This window comes from Trametes versicolor (assembly GCF_000271585.1).
Source record: "Trametes versicolor FP-101664 SS1 unplaced genomic scaffold TRAVEscaffold_1, whole genome shotgun sequence".
NCBI lineage: Eukaryota > Fungi > Basidiomycota > Agaricomycetes > Polyporales > Polyporaceae > Trametes > Trametes versicolor.
The window spans coordinates 2,535,260-2,550,663 of NW_007360321.1; the positions used below are offsets into that span (position 1 = coordinate 2,535,260).

A 15,404-nucleotide genomic window follows, 5' to 3' on the forward strand; every position below is an offset into this window, starting at 1 on the left:
GTCGTGTCGTCGCGTCACGGTGTAACCGCACCCCTGCACTTCTATTCGATTCGATCCACGAAGTCAGATTGACTCTTCGCTTCCATGCAGGAAATGCACGTCGCGCAGAAGCCTAGCGGGTTTCGAATGCACGCCTGCAGCTCGACTGTACCATCTTCTCCTGCTATAGACGGCTTGACTTTTTCTTCCGTCCTCCTCGTTCAAGGTCTGATTATTCCTGGGATGGGTATGGGGAACTCCTCGGATGTTTCGCTAGTCGCCTTCAACTGATTCCGAAGCCGGGTCTGCGGTGCTCAGGCTCAGAGGAAATCCGATGTGTAGACGTACGTGGTCCCTTGAATTGACATTTGCAATAAGTAGCGTTCCGAGAGCAAGCCGTATCGGATGGTTTTGCGAACACGGTCACGCCGTGGTACTCCAGAGCACGTGATGGGAGTAATACAAAGCCGCGCGATGCCGTCCTGCCATGATCCATCGTGGTTTCTGCAGGATGCAGGCGTTTGGTGCTGGTCGTCATCCTGTACGTATAGACTCTCCGGCCGGCGTTTCTTTCCTCCATACACATATTGCAGCCGGGGCTAAAGGTGAGCAATTGCGCTCAATCTTACTAGGATGTACTAACTGGACTCAGGTTACACTTGAGCTTGCTACTCAACTTGCGCGCTGGCCACGGTGTTGTTGCCCTGCATCTTACGACCCTGTCCTCCCGGTCCTCTAGGAACGCGCCTCGCAGTCTAAAGAGCGCTCTGGTTAATCTTGCAGCTGTGCTCGTGGCGCGAAGAACTCCGCGGACGCGCCGGGTTGAGGATGACGCACGGCAGCCAATAGGGAGGAGCGCAAATGATGCGAGCTACGATGGAAGGCGGGGTGAATCAGAGTGGCCGCGACAAGTGGGTCATCGACGGGTCGCGAACGAACTTGCCTTCTAAATCGGGCATATACTTCGTCAGAGTGATCGAGCAGTGACGTCGACTCTGGGTGGCTTCTCTCCTCCGTCCTCTGCTGTCTCTCGGCCCCGCCCTTGCTATATATACCGCTCATTCGCCATGTCTCGCGTCTACATTACTCAAATCCCCCCCTGCTCGACAACATGTCCTCTACCATCGGCGCCATCAAGGAGGCGTTCACGTCCGCGACCGGCCAAACCGCCAAGGTCGCCGACCTCCAGAACGTTACCTTCGACCCATCCAAGAAGCCTACGAAAGGCCTAACCACTGACCATGGTGTCTTTGTGTCCGACACCGACAATTGGTACTTAAGCCTTGCTCCTACGCGTTATCATTTCTGACACACACGTTCGCACTATCCAGGCTTCAAGCTTCCAATGGTGCTCATCCCGGACCGGCCCTTCTTGAAGACCAGGTACGCACCAGGGTCTCAATCATGCGCATATATGCAGCATGTTGAACGCGTTTTTCTCCTCAGATCTCCCGCGAGAAAATCATGCGCTTCGACCATGAGCGTATTCCGGAGGTATATAGTCGGATTTTACTTCACTCTCGAGAGGATTATCTTAACCCGTCGTCCCAGCGTGTCGTCCACGCTCGCGGCGTTGCTGCTCATGGATACTTCAAGGTGCGTCTTTGCTTTCTCGGCAGTGCTATATATGCTCACTAGCGGCGTCAACCTATGTAGGTCTACGATGCCAGAGCATCCAAGTACACTTCGGCGCCCGTATTGACCGATGCGTCTCGCATTACGTCCACGTTCGTCCGCTTTAGCACTGTTCAAGGTTCCCGTGGGAGCGCCGTGAGTGCTATCGTTTTAGACCATAAAAAGCATACAGGTGCTTATATCGTTGCACCTAGGATACTGTACGCGACGTCCGCGGCTTTGCCACGAAGTTCTACACGGAGGAGGGTAACTGGGACTTGGTTGGCAACAACATGCCTGTCTTTTTCATCCAAGATGCTATCAAGTTCCCCGACCTCATTCACGCCGTGAAACCGGAACCACACAACGAGGTGCCTACAGGCCAGTCGGCCCACAATAACTTCTGGGATTTTGCTGGACTTCAACCCGAATGTACGTCGCTGCAATCTCAACCCTCAGTTACTATTCTCAAGATGTCAAATTCCCAGCTGCGCATATGGCGTTGTGGGCTATGTCTGATCGCGGAATCCCTCGCTCACTCCGGATGATGCAAGGTTTCGGGGTGAACACGTGTACGTCGCTCTACGCATATCATGCTTTGTTTGAATAAGGTTGACTCAATCGTGGGTGTTTTCGTATGGCAGTCACTTTGTTGAATGCACGAGGGGAACGTTTCTTCGTCAAGTTCCACTGGCTTCCTGAGCTCGGCGTCCACAGTTTGATGTGGGATGAGGCTTTGAAAATTGCTGGGCAGGATCCAGGTTCGTAATGTTTTACTGTCCTTGGTACGGTCGCTGACTGCCTGCAGACTTTCACCGGAAGGACCTCGAAGAAGCCATCTCTACTGGCGCCTACCCCAAGTGGCAATTTGGCATTCAGGTCATCCCCGAGGCCCGCGAGAACGACTTCGATTTCGATATCTTGGATGCTACCAAGGTTTGGCCAGAGGAGCTTGTTCCTGTGGAAATCATTGGCGAAATGGTTCTCAACCGTACCGTCGACGAGTATTTCCCCGAGACAGAGCAGGTCGCGTTCTGTACAGCGCATGTCGTCCCGGGTATCGGCTTCAGCGACGATCCTCTACTTCAGGGTCGCAACTTCTCCTACTTCGACACGCAGCTCTCGCGCCTAGGCATCAACTGGCAGCAGCTACCTATCAATCGTCCGGTGTGTCCTGTACTCAATCACCATCGCGACGGAGCCATGCAGCACAAGATAACCAAGGATCTGAACTATTGGCCAAACCGCCACTCCGTCGGGCCCCCGGTTCCGCCCGCCGAGGGAGGATACGCTGAGTACGTAAACTGGTTACCTCGTTGACCCGTGACTCACCATTCCCGCAGGTACCCCCAGAAAATCCAGGCGATCAAGCAGCGCCTGCGCAGCCCTAAGTTCCAAGAGCATTACAATCACGCACAACTGTTCTACAACTCTCTGCAGGACTACGAGAAGGCGCATGTGGTGTCGGCACTCTCCTTCGAGCTCAGCCACTGCGACGACCCTGTCGTGTACGAGAGCTATACGAAGCTACTGAACAACATCGATTTCGATCTTGCCAAACAAGTCGCCATCAACGTCGGGGGTGTGGTGCCGGACAAGCCCGCCCGCGCGAACCACGGTTACTCCTCGTCGAGGCTCTCTCAGCTCGCTTTTGCCCCGAAGGAGCCGACTATCAAGTCCCGCAGGATTGCGATCCTCCTTGCCGACGGCTTCAAACTCGCCGAGGTTGAAGCTCTTCGTGCCGCCTTCAAGGCAGGCTCGGCAACCACCTGGATCATCGGCCCCCGGCGCGGTTCTGTCTATCCTGACGGCGAGCAAGTCGGTTCCGGCAAGGGATACAGCGCCGACCACCACTACGAAGGCCAGCGCAGCACCATGTTCGACGCGATCATTATTCCCAGCGGCGCGAAGCATGCTCAGGCTCTCGCGGGGTCCGGTCGTACCATTCATTGGGTACGGGAGGCCTTCGGTCACTGCAAGGCCATCGGTGCCCTTGGCGAGGGTGAGTCGCACAAACTAAACATCATCAGTAGTACGGTATACTTATCGATAATATGGCAGGCGTCGCGTTTCTCCGCGAAGTTGTACAGCTTCCAGGCGTTCAGTTGGCTCCTGACCAGAATAGTGACGCCGTCACCACCTCGTACGGTGTCGTCTCCGCCGGCAAATACGACGTCGGCTCGGCGGTCGCGGACACCCTTACCATCAAGCAGGGAGAGAAGGGCTTTGTTGCCAACTTCGCGTACGAGCTGAGCAAGCATCGCTGCTGGGAGCGAGAGTCGGATGGTCTGGTGGCGAAGGTCGCTTTCTGATTACTCTCACGAAGAACGCTTGAAAGGCTCGTCTGTGTATCATATTGTACAAGTACAAATGTTGTAGTTTACCTTCGCATTGCATCGCAAAACATTATTGTCCTCGTTGCCGCTACTAGCCTCAATATTCCTATGTCAGCCGGGGGAACGCGCAAGACTGAGCAAGATATTACTGCAACCATTAATTGCGCTTGCGCGAGCAAAGACTCCATGCTGTCCGTGGTAGCCAGCTCAGGGAAAACGATTAGCCCACCGCGAGGGTCGAACTCGCAGCCTTCAGATCACCCGCTAGTAAGAGTCTGACGCTCTATCCGATTGAGCTAGGCGGGCGATAACTTATATTTATTTGTTACGCTGATATTCTGTTCATCAATCAATAACAATATCGGGCCCGCGATGCGCGGAGACACGCCGAGCTCAATACTCCTCTCATCTCCAACCCGCCACAGTGCTTGCTGGGTTCACACCATAGACGAACTGTGTGCCGGCTATGGCTACCGAGGAGAAACTGAACCCAGAGATTGTCAAGCAGGAGGAAGAGTACCTCCGGAAAGTTCACCCCGCCCCCGAGGATGTTCCCGGGTGCATGAAGCTCTTCGATGACTTCCTACTCTGCAATGGTGAGTGCCCTAACTCGAGCTTTGGCCTTCTTGCATGCGTTTATTGACCCGCACGCATAGTTATGAGCTCGCAGGCACGGTCGCTGTACCGGTACGGCGAGATGGCGACATGCACGCCGAAGCTCGAGGAGTTCAAGTTCTGCATGAGCCTCAAGGGCGTGCATCCCGAGGAAAAGCGAGACATGTGGATCCGCCGCCGCGCGGAGTGGTGGGCGCGCAGGCGGGCGAGCAAGAGTAGCGAGGACGTGTGGGACATGAGGACGTGAGTGGTCGCCGCTGGCTATGGCGTTACGCTCCCGGAAGGCTAAGACGCGATGCGTGTGCATAGGGAACCGCTGCAGAATTTCCCGCCGAGGGTGTTTGACCCGAACGCACCACCTCCCCGGACTATCGACTAGCGTCACTCGGGATTGCGCATATCGCCTGACACCGGTGGACACCATCACAGACGACCGCCCTCGCCACACATTTGGCCCATGCCTTGCTAGATTACTGTATATCCACCATAAGCTAGGACCACCGGGCCGTCGACTCCGCTAGCCCAGTCCATGTAGTTCGCTTCGAGGGCGAGCTCGAAGCCGGAACTGGAAGCGGACAGGAGGCGCAGGACCCTCGACACGTACGAGATACAACATACATTAGGCATAGCTCCGATATACTGCTACACGATAGTCTACACCACGAGGAAAGCGATCCGATAACCAGGATAACAAACATGAGCGACTGGAACAATGACCTATACACCAACGCTACAAGTTGATCCGTCAGCGCAAGCCTTCATAGTACTTTGGCACAACGAGACTCACCGATGAACGACCTTCTTCTGCCCCGAGAACCGGATAATCTCGCGCTTCTCGAGCACAAAGAGCGTGCGCTCGAGCGCGTGGCTCGAGTACCCTTGCTGCGTCACGAATTCGCGGACGAGACTCTGGTAGCTCGTGCTCCAACCGATAGGCAGTCGACGGCGGATTTCCTTCTCGATCTTTGTCATCTCCTCGTTCACCGCGCCGCGCGACAGCCCGTCAGCAGAGCCCGCAGAGACGGCGTCCATAGTCGAGAACTTGAAGAGCCGGATCGCCTCCTCGACGTGGTGGTTCTGCACAACGGGCGAGAGGGAGAGCTTCGCGAGTGACTCGGAAATACGGATGATCGCCTCGAGTTGACTGAGGCGACGGAACGTGTTAGCGAGATACAATAGGCCAGATGTATGCGCGTGCGACGTACCGAATGGTGATGGGGATCGAGCTCCGCTCGTCGTTGTCTTGCTCGACTTGCTGCACCTGCTTGCGCAGCGAGACGAAGTGACTGCTCAGCATCTCTTGTGCTTCAGCGGATAGACGGGGAGCGCATTTTCTGCACGACGCAGTTAGTTTGGATGGTAGAAGGTTGGAAATCGACTGACGCTTTGCAGTAAGCAATGAATCGCTTCATCTTGTCAATGTCAATCTCTCCAACTGCCTCTCCATGCTCATCTGCGTTCTGGTTGGGGCGGTTCATGTGAATGTTCATAACATGCTTGGCGATCATCTGAGAAACGAAAGGTCAGCCAAGGTCTCATGGAACGCGAAGTTGTGAAGATATATACCCGGTCACGCTGCTCGTTGTGTTCATCCTTGACGATGAAGATCATGTCGAAACGTGACAAGATAGTGGTTTGGAAGTCGATGTTCTGGAGATGTTTGTGTCAGTTTCCCAGGTCTAGCGGTGCGCACAACTATGAGGCACGCACCTCTCCGGGACTCCGTCCCTCGTCATACCGACCCCAAACGGGGTTGGCGGCGGCCAACACGCTCGTGCGCGAGTTCAGTACGGTCGTGATGCCGGCCTTTGCAATGGAAATAGTCTGCTGCTCCATGGCTTCGTGGATAGCGACACGATCCTCGTCTCGCATCTTGTCAAACTCGTCGATGCATACTACGCCGGTGTCTGCAAGCACCATGGCACCGCCCTCAAGATAGAACTCGCGCTATGGGAAGAGAACACGAAATTTGAGTGTGGTTTGCCTCGCTCAGGAGGAGGAAGACTTACGGAGACGCTGTCGCGCTGAACAGAGGCCGTCAAACCGGCTGCACTAGAGCCCTTGCCAGAAGTATACACGGCAATGGGTGCGACCTAACCAAACATCAACTTGAATACATATGTGGTCACGCATGATGAACAGACCTTCTCAACGAACTTCAAAAGCTGACTCTTAGCAGTACCGGGGTCACCCAACAAGAGTACATTGATATCGCCTCGAAGCCGCATGCCATCTGGTAGGATCTTCTTTGAACCTCCCATGAGAAGGCATGTAATGGCCTTTTTGATATCTGCACAGCGATCATGAAGTTTCCACATCAGAACGAGTATGGGTAACGGCTGACCTAGACTGCCGAAGATACTGGGAGCGACACTCTTCGCGAACCGTTCATAGAAGCCCTCGCTGCGAGCCATCTCGCCGAACTCTTCCTCCTCTTCTGGAGTGAATTGTGCACCAAAGGGGTTCGCACCTCCGCCGCCACCAGCTGCAGGCGACGATACCTCTAGGTGAACAACGCGGAGGTACGGATCACGCAAGGCAGCAGCCCCTTTCGTGCGCTACAACTACGCATCAGCAAATAATGCAGGATAATTGACACCAGTCACGCACGTTCTTTGCTGACTGGAAAGTTGAGTATACACCAGTTGCAATGACTCTGGAACCCGGAACGACTTGGCCCGTAAGATACCTGTCCGCGGAGAGGAGCATATGCCGGGGTAGTTCTCCGACGGGTACCATATCCGGGGCCTCCTGCAGCTTGAGAGTCTGGTGATCGGTGAAAGCGGACTTCGAGTGAATAATCAGGTACGGGTCGAGAGGGCAATCCTTCTTCTGGTTCTCAAGCTCAGGCGCATCACAGACCCGAGGGAGGCCTCTGTCCGAGCCACCACCCAAGCCACCGAGTCCACTTGGGGGGAATATGATCTTGGTCGATCGGCAGGCACGGCATTGTAGATGCAGTTTTGTCGCGCGGGAAGAGAGGACAGAAGCAGATATGACGATGCCGGGAATGCGAACAAGTTTGTTCATGGTATCGGCAGTGAGCTCACGGAATTGCTGAAGATTCAGTCCAGACCTGACGAGCACTTGGACGAAGGGTATCGACTCATGGGCTGCGTCGGAGTTGCTTGCGAGAGGGAACAGGATTGTTCGTGCGGCCTTTGATGCGGCGGACTCGAACTAGAGAATACGAGACGCGTCAGGGGAACATAAACCAAGAAAGGGCTGCAGCTATGTAGGCTTACCAAGGGCAGAATATCCGCCGGGCGTTCCTGTATAACGTGCGCGAGCTCATCGTTGTACAGACCGACATGTCGTAGATCGACCTCCACTTGGTGCTGCTTTAGCAAGAGGTTTGCCCGCAGCTTGTCTCTGAATCCATCCTCAGCATGACGCATCATGCGACGCGTCGCAGAGAGACGTACCGGTAAATGAAATCACCACCGACACGGTATTGGAGCAGGAAGTCGAGTAGAAGCTTTTCGGTCTGAGAGGGAAGTTCAGGGGCGGTGGGCTCGGCCACATCGTGGACAGCGACGGAGTAGACGCGGTCAGAGTCGAAGCCAGACATGTCGACGACGAGGGCGGGTGGAAGAGAGACGAGGGCAAGGATGAGACACGGGCAGGCTCACGGAGCAACTGGACGCGTCGCGAGCCACAAATTGGCCTTAGGGCAGGTCCGTTCGCGTCAGGCGCCCACATGTGCAGCTTGGCCCAGCTGGTAGAGCGCGCCCGATCAGTCCACCCGTTCAAACCGGTCAGGAGGAAATCCTCCGTGCCTAGCTTTGTCCCGCCACAGTGTACCGCGGTAATCGACACCCCAGGAACGCGGCGGCAACTCCTCCAAGTCCCTCCCTCACCTCCACCACTCATCTCGCACAATGGCGTCCATGGACACCGACGAACTCCCAGTCGTTCTGCCCTCCACTACGACCTCGGGTCTCTCAATCGCGCTGTTCGTCTGGTACACCGCTTAACTACTGCTGCCACTGACGCGTATACCCCAGCCACCCGCTACCTATCCTCAACATTTCCGAGCATCTCACTCGTCTACGGCTCCAGACACGAACAAGAGTGCCATTTGGTGCGTGCAGGTAAAATGATTGGCCACTCTCAACGGCTGATCTCTGTTGTATCAGTTCTCGGAGCGCTACTAGGAACACAGACAGGCCGAGATGTCGAGATCGTCAACACTTTCGAGCTTGCTATGGCTGAAGACGGCGCGGTAGTAGATCAGGACTTCCTGATTACGCGCAAGGATCAATGTACGTCCAGAATATCGCTGCTGCCCTACGCATTGCTAAATACCGTATGATATCCTCAGACAAACAAGTATTCCCTTCACTCGAATTCATAGGGTGGTATACAGTCGCGGAACGACCTACTGCTCGCCACATTGCTCTACACGAACAGGTGTGTATCTATATCGCTCAGTAGGATGCCGTCTGACTCCGATCTGTCTTAGTTCACCCCATACAGCTCGACGCCACTTCTCCTTATACTCCAACCCTCAACTGTTTTTGCTGCGTCCGCGGACTCATCAGGCCAGTCGTTGCCGCTGAAAGCTTATGAACCAACGCTAGAGATCCGGGACCGCAAGTCGCGTTCCGTATTCATCGAAGCCCCGTACAATGTAGAAACGGGTGAGGCGGAGCGCATCGCCGTCGACTGGACCGCGAAGGGAGGGTCCGGAGGAACTAGCTGTAAGTCTCTATACTCTCTCCACACTGTATCATCCCTGAAGGTGCTCATATGGCCGCAGTGGAATCACATCTGCAAACACAACGCGCGGCCGTCAAGATGCTCCATGACCGGATACTGCTCCTCGTCAAATACGTCGCGGACGTAGTGGCAGGTCATTACATCTCAGCAGCCTCATGTGTATCGTTAAGCTCACATGCCATTGTCGCGTATAGGTGCTGCTACAAAAGACCATGCGACCCTCCGTGCTCTCTCGGCACTGATCGCCTCTCTCCCTGCAAGTGAGAGTACGGAATTCAGAGAAGAATTCGACACAGTAAGCTCCATCATATATCTGCTGCTGAGAAACGACCCTGATTGTCCCCAGGAATACGAGGATGTACAACTTACGGCGTACCTCGCAACACTGACCAAGTCGGCCAATCTCTTGAACGATGTCAGTGAACCTTTGTTCCGTGGACGAACGTATCTTACTGACTGTAACCTGATAGCTGGTCGACAAGCACGTCGTCCTAACGTCCTCTCGAGACGATCGCCCGAGTATGGGTGTCCGGCGAAGAGGCATGATGGGACGACCCACAGACTTCGATCGCTTCCATTAATCCATCTCCGCCGCCGTTCTCCGGTGCAGCAGCCTGAGAACGCTGCCAGTGCAATGATGCTTGCACTAGTGTATGTATAACCAATCGTCGACAAGAGTCCAGCGCCATCCTCTGCGATCGTCCCTTGTATCATGTTCTCTGTACCAAGCTAGCAATCATTGTCGCGCATGCCTGAGCATCTTTGAATCACCGCTCTGAGAGCCCGGTGTTGCCTGTCATCTGGAGTGACCTTACAAGCCGATACGTTGCCCGCGAGGTCGTCGGAAAGCACACACACGTGAGCGTGATTTCGATCGCGCGGGCGCATCGCGTCTCGGGTAGGCCAACCTCGGCCCCCGGTGTCTGGATCGTTGCGCCTTCCCAGGCTCGACTCTAGGACACATTCTGTTTGCGTGTCCCAGCTCTTCGCCACCATATAAACCCTCGGGGACACACGCGCACCTCCCAACACTCACCCAACACTGGTCTTGGTGTACATACGACTTTGCTTCGCTCGATCATGTCGCAGGTCTCAACGCTTTCGTGGTCCTCGTTTGCGGCGCTCTTCAACACGCAAGGTCTCTATCAGGTTGGATATGCGTGGTTGTTTGGCATGAGTAAGTCTGCCATGCTATTCTTGGGTAGGATGTATACGAATGATACCTCTTTGCAGCCCTCTGGGTCACCTTCGTAGGAGGTACGCTCTCTATCTGTGCGGTCGCGTGCCGATGCTCCTGCTCACAACACCCGCAGGCGTGATCGCCTTCAAGACGCTGCCCCGCCAGCAGTTCGGGACGCTGCAGCACCGCACGTTCCCCGTATACTTCGTCATCAGCATCGCGCTCTCCTCTGGGCTGCTTGGTCTCTGGACATACAGCCACCCCACTGTACTCACGGAGTACCTCAAGCCAACCAATGCCGATGTTGCACAGGCGTACGCGCTCGCGGCGGTCGTGTTCGCCCAGGCGTCGAACCATTTCGTGATCGGGCCTTTGACGAGCAAGTGAGTGATGAAGGGATGAGGGCGGAATCTACAAGCTAACAAGGGTTCGCGTCTAGGACGATGTTCCAGCGCCACCGGCTCGAGAAGCAGGAGGGCAAGGGCTACAACGAACCTGGGGTATGTGTGCGAAGTGCGATACAGGCCTTTACGTGTGTTAATGGTGTATATGCAGGTCTCCGCCGACATGAAGGCCCTGAACAAGACCTTCGCCAAGCTGCACGGTGTCAGCTCCCTCGCGAACATGACCGCGTTCCTCAGCTTGCTGTTCCACGGTCTCTGGATCGGAAACAACGGCGCGGGCATCAAGAGCATCCTTTGATTTACTTACGCTGTCATGCCTGTATACGTACCATGCTTTCCACTGTCTCGTCGAATTGGATACAGGATTGTATCGCATCGTCATAAGCTTGAGCGTGACAATCGAAAGCAGGGAACAAGAGTGGAATCGATACCAGTATTACATTCATCGTACAGGGTCGCGGTCATGCACCGACAGAATCCATGCCTGGGAGGAAGCCCTCCCTGAGCTGCCGCTCCAGCCTTCGGATCTCCTCCACGGACGTCGCGCGCGCGATCGCCTCGCGTACCTTGTCCGCCTCCTCCTTGGACATAAGCCTGCCTGCCTTCCCGGGCTGCACCAAAGGCTTCGGCTCGTCCGTCGTAACGGGCGGTTTTGACGAGTGTGTAGAGACCGTTTGCGAGATCGTTGTCGCGAGGTGGGTTGGCAGGTTGTCTGCCGTCAGGAAGAGTGATCGCCCGGCTTGCCGCTCCTTCAGGAAGGAGACGACTGGTCAGTGACGCATCCTGGTGGATAGCGTGAGCTAGACGCACCTTTTCCCGGATCCGTTGGAAGTCCAGTACTCTCAGGTTGGGGATGCGCCACGCGAGCCATTCCCGGTAATACTTCTTCTCGCGAACAGGGTTGCCGAGCAGGGAGAGGTATTGGAGGGACTTCACATCCTTCAGCGGCTCCAGGTCGCCGAGCTCAGCGATGTTGTTGTTCGTGAGTACAAGGGTAGTGAGGTTGGGGACAGAGAGATGGAGAGAGGCGGAGATGGAGGATATTCGGTTATTCGCGAGCAGGACTGTGCGGAGGCGGCGGAGGAGGGGGATGTTCCCGAGCACGGTGATGGAGTTGTCGGTGAAGTCTATGCAGTCATTTTGGTCCTAACACGTCCCCCACATCAACGCGATGCCTCAAAAGTAGCCAGAGGGGATTCAGAACGCACCTTGGTGATACCAAGATTTTCGATCGCAGGAATGGTGTAGCCTGCATGCATGTTCAACACGAGCGTACGTCTGCGCACCGAAAAACGGCGCACCTCTGAGATCGAGCTGCCGCTCCTTGACGGGGTTGAGCTGCGAGGACACAGTCTCGATGAGCTCGGGCGTGAGCTTGACCATGGTCAGTCGTGGTCGGGCGCGAAGCAGGGGGCGAGCCAATCGTCGCAAGAGGGCAGCCCGGCGCGTGTGGCGCGAAATCACGACGCGGCGCGCGCTGCCTTGCCTGCGCCCTCGCGCGTTGGCGTGCATCATCACCCCTCTTGCCTCCGTCCACCACCATGAAGTCGCTGCACCAGAGACTGACCCTGTATGCATTCCATCGTCCGACTAGAGGTCTCTCGTAAGCTCACGCTCGAGTATACAGCTACAGCGATGGGAACGAGACGTACACGTTCGTTCCCGCCGAGCCGGTGGGAGCTCGCTCTCTCACTATCTACCGCAACTCAGGGGATATCGTGCTCAATGGTGCGTCATGTACTGTTTGCTTTGTATATTCGACTAATAGTGCCCGTTCAGCTCCCAATACACCACTTCCTGTCACGTCTGAACGCTCCCCGAAGACCATATACGGCATATATGGGATGATATCGCTTGCAATGTGTACGCGCCGCTTCTCCCGTTCCCGCTACCGGCGCTGACCATATGCATAGCGGACTACATCATTGTCATTACCGGGCGGGAGCTTCGGGGACACATTATGCGGCAGAACATCTACCGGGCTACCGAGTACGACATCCTCCCGCTGAACCCCGACGTGTCCGTGCATACACCGCCCAATGCTGTCGAAACCCACCTCTTGGCACTCGTGCGCTCGCATTTGCAGGGCGGTAGCTTCTACTTCAGCTACGCGTGGGACATTACCCGGAGATTGCAGGCGCAGTGGACCACTATCCAGCAGGACGGGGACAAGGCACTTTGGGAGATTGTGAGCTCGAGTCTCGCCTCTGTTGCTTCAGTGCTGACGATGGGGACAGGCAGATGATAGATTCTTCTGGAACAAGTAAACACAATCCTGGACTGTCCAATGTTCGATACTAACAAGATGCTGCGCAGGTTCCTGCACAGTAGATTCATAGACATCACATCCACCACCGCCGACCAGAATGTGAGTATTGTACCAGTGTACCACTAGATGTGCCTGTGACCGTATCACTTCCCAGCTGAGCGCATACATCCTCCCGGTCATATACGGCAGTACGCATCTTGTTCCCACTTCGCCGCTGGGTCTTCTAACGGCTGCGGTAACACAGCATTTGATATTCGTCCCGTCAGCGTTGGTATCCACCCACTTCGCCTCTGCCTGATCAGCCGGCGGTCTCGCTACCGGGCGGGCACGCGGTACTTCCGGCGCGGAATCGACTCTGAAGGCCACGTCGCAAACTTCAACGAGACGGAGCAGATATGCCTAGTCGGTGGTGATGACTCCGGCACACAGCTCAGCTTCGTGCAGATTCGTGGCAGTATCCCTGTTTATTGGGCGGAGATTAACACTCTGCGGTACAAGCCCGACGTCCAAATCATGGAGCTGCAGGACACGGTGTGTCACGGTGATGCTTGAACGAAGTGCGGTGCTGATGAGATGAAATGTAGGTTGACGCAATGCGGGCGCATCTGCAAGAGAACGAAACCCTCTACGGCCGGCATACGTTGGTGAACTTGGTGAATCACAAGGGTCACGAACAACCTGTGAAAGAGGCCTTCGAGAAATACTTCGAGCAGGTTGGTGCTCATGAAAAATTTGGGCATACTTGACTTCGTCGAACTGACGAACTATTCAGGCGGGGTCGTCGAAGAGCCGGTACGAGTACTTCGACTTCCACAACGAGTGCAAGAACATGCGGTGGGACCGGATCAGCGTCCTCCTCTCGAAGCTCGAAGACGAACTTGAGCAGTACGGGTAAGTACCACGGCTATTGCGTTCGGGGCGTGACTCAAGCCAAATATAGGTACTTCCACCTTGAATCCAACAAGCCTGAGCCGTTGAGACTACAGACCGGCGTTGTGCGGACCAACTGCATGGACAACTTGGACCGAACGAATGTCGCACAGGCTGCCATCGCCAAATATACGTTGAACAGGCAACTGAGGGCACTCGGGGTCATCCAGCCGAACGATTCCGTGGATAATTATGACGATCTCATCAGAGACTTCCGCGAGAGTACGTGCCGACAGTGCCGTTGTGCTTCACAGAAGGAAGGCTAACAACTGTCCCCGCCTATTCAGTGTGGACGGATCACGCCAACTTCATCTCATTAGCCTACAGCGGCACAGGGGCACTGAAGACCGACTTCACACGTACCGGGAAGCGGACCCGAAAGGGCTTGTTCGAGGATGGCTACAATTCCGTGATGCGGTATCTCAAAAATAACTTCCTCGACGGCGCTCGACAGGTGCGGACACAGTTCATCCGTCATGTTCTGGCAGGCTCACATCCGTTCGTCATAGGATGCATTTGACCTGATGACCGGCGCGTGGTTCCCTCGCAGGGGGTGGAACCCCGCCACGCTGGTTATCGACAGCAGGCCGCTCATCATCCGCGCGGTGAGTACTGCATAACCGAACCTGTGGTCTCTTGCTGACCGCACGCTATCCGCTCAAGCCCCCCTACATCCTGTTCTTCTCGCTATTTATGATCTGTGCCGGCCTGACCCTGCCGCGCACGTCCGGTACGTGCTCCTTCGCTCGGAATAAGTTTCGGCGTCGACTGACCGTCCGATCGTCCTCGCCCCTTACAGACTACTCGCTCTTCTACTACTTCCTGCTCTGGTTCACCGTCGCCATCGTCTCGCTCGCGTTCATCTTCGTGCACGGCATTGACTACGTGAACTGGCCGCGTCTCCAGCCTCTCACCGACATCATCTACTACGACGGCCCCGGCTTCCGCTCAGCACGCAAGGGCACGGGGCTCGGGCTACCGGCGGTGGAGAAGCTCAAGGAGGGCGCGACCGAGCGGGCGAAGGCTATCGCTGAGCAGCACCGGCGGGTGAAGAGCAAGCGGCTCGAGGAGATCGAGATGGGCACCAAGCGGGTCGACTGAACGCATTCTTGACGTCTTGCTTGTTGATAGGGACTCCGCGGCTGCGCCTTCGACTGCTGCTCGTGATGCATACGACTCGGTACTCTATGTATTTATGGTAATGCATGACATGTTTACGACCGTCCTCCCGTCGCAGCGCACCCCGTCGGACTCGCCCACTCACCTGCGTAGAACCAGCTCAATAAAGGACAAGGGCCGGCGCGGGATGCCGGGCGCCTGTATGTGGGCTCAGCCACAGCGGAGTCTGAACGACG

At 55.7% G+C, this 15,404-nt stretch overlaps 7 protein-coding genes and 1 non-coding gene across 8 annotated transcripts; 5 read left to right on the plus strand and 3 right to left on the minus strand.

Moving 5' to 3' along the window:
• Window positions 1–718: 718 nt before the first annotated feature.
• On the plus strand, window positions 719–3,905 carry TRAVEDRAFT_158944 (catalase; the record flags this gene model as incomplete). The annotated part of the gene is made up of 11 exons (XM_008034773.1): window positions 719–1,251; window positions 1,311–1,362; window positions 1,426–1,473; window positions 1,531–1,575; window positions 1,636–1,749; window positions 1,809–2,025; window positions 2,082–2,165; window positions 2,238–2,354; window positions 2,402–2,888; window positions 2,937–3,595; window positions 3,655–3,905. Exons 1-11 carry the CDS (start codon window positions 1,091–1,093, stop codon window positions 3,903–3,905), a joined length of 2,235 nt encoding a protein of 744 aa, XP_008032964.1. The 5' UTR covers window positions 719–1,090.
• Window positions 3,906–4,151: 246 nt separating this feature from the next.
• Window positions 4,152–4,235, minus strand: TRAVEDRAFT_t11. Its single transcript has one exon. It is a non-coding gene; the product is annotated as a tRNA-Lys (tRNA).
• Window positions 4,236–4,395: 160 nt separating this feature from the next.
• TRAVEDRAFT_33327 (uncharacterized protein) lies at window positions 4,396–4,923 on the plus strand (the record flags this gene model as incomplete). Its single annotated transcript, XM_008033792.1, has 3 exons — window positions 4,396–4,525; window positions 4,586–4,787; window positions 4,854–4,923. The coding sequence occupies 3 exons, from the start codon at window positions 4,396–4,398 to the stop codon at window positions 4,921–4,923; spliced, it is 402 nt and encodes a 133-aa protein (XP_008031983.1).
• Window positions 4,924–5,261: 338 nt separating this feature from the next.
• Window positions 5,262–8,115, minus strand: TRAVEDRAFT_41957 (ATP dependent DNA helicase; the record flags this gene model as incomplete). The annotated part of the gene is made up of 12 exons (XM_008033972.1): window positions 5,262–5,274; window positions 5,332–5,688; window positions 5,750–5,878; window positions 5,928–6,052; window positions 6,111–6,194; window positions 6,255–6,491; window positions 6,554–6,637; window positions 6,689–6,834; window positions 6,889–7,102; window positions 7,155–7,724; window positions 7,790–7,916; window positions 7,970–8,115. 12 exons carry the CDS (start codon window positions 8,113–8,115, stop codon window positions 5,262–5,264), a joined length of 2,232 nt encoding a protein of 743 aa, XP_008032163.1.
• Window positions 8,116–8,419: 304 nt separating this feature from the next.
• On the plus strand, window positions 8,420–10,037 carry TRAVEDRAFT_55452 (COP9 signalosome subunit 6). The gene is made up of 9 exons (XM_008034195.1): window positions 8,420–8,499; window positions 8,552–8,628; window positions 8,684–8,809; window positions 8,869–8,957; window positions 9,010–9,247; window positions 9,307–9,399; window positions 9,461–9,561; window positions 9,613–9,681; window positions 9,737–10,037. Exons 1-9 carry the CDS (start codon window positions 8,426–8,428, stop codon window positions 9,845–9,847), a joined length of 978 nt encoding a protein of 325 aa, XP_008032386.1. The 5' UTR covers window positions 8,420–8,425; the 3' UTR covers window positions 9,848–10,037.
• Window positions 10,038–10,254: 217 nt separating this feature from the next.
• On the plus strand, window positions 10,255–11,230 carry TRAVEDRAFT_25694 (uncharacterized protein). Its single transcript, XM_008033656.1, has 5 exons — window positions 10,255–10,443; window positions 10,500–10,523; window positions 10,580–10,829; window positions 10,886–10,946; window positions 11,002–11,230. The coding sequence occupies exons 1-5, from the start codon at window positions 10,347–10,349 to the stop codon at window positions 11,146–11,148; spliced, it is 579 nt and encodes a 192-aa protein (XP_008031847.1). The 5' UTR covers window positions 10,255–10,346; the 3' UTR covers window positions 11,149–11,230.
• A 28-nt stretch (window positions 11,231–11,258) lies between these two features.
• TRAVEDRAFT_158956 (L domain-like protein) lies at window positions 11,259–12,233 on the minus strand (the record flags this gene model as incomplete). Its single annotated transcript, XM_008034774.1, has 4 exons — window positions 11,259–11,599; window positions 11,661–11,996; window positions 12,059–12,099; window positions 12,152–12,233. 4 exons carry the CDS (start codon window positions 12,231–12,233, stop codon window positions 11,312–11,314), a joined length of 747 nt encoding a protein of 248 aa, XP_008032965.1. The 3' UTR covers window positions 11,259–11,311.
• Window positions 12,234–12,460: 227 nt separating this feature from the next.
• On the plus strand, window positions 12,461–15,270 carry TRAVEDRAFT_158959 (uncharacterized protein). Its single transcript, XM_008034775.1, has 14 exons — window positions 12,461–12,578; window positions 12,630–12,713; window positions 12,764–13,038; window positions 13,088–13,113; window positions 13,167–13,218; window positions 13,274–13,307; window positions 13,364–13,650; window positions 13,704–13,832; window positions 13,892–14,010; window positions 14,060–14,271; window positions 14,337–14,503; window positions 14,559–14,654; window positions 14,713–14,779; window positions 14,849–15,270. Exons 2-14 carry the CDS (start codon window positions 12,695–12,697, stop codon window positions 15,148–15,150), a joined length of 1,785 nt encoding a protein of 594 aa, XP_008032966.1. The 5' UTR covers window positions 12,461–12,578; window positions 12,630–12,694; the 3' UTR covers window positions 15,151–15,270.
• The last annotated feature ends 134 nt before the right edge of the window (window positions 15,271–15,404 follow it).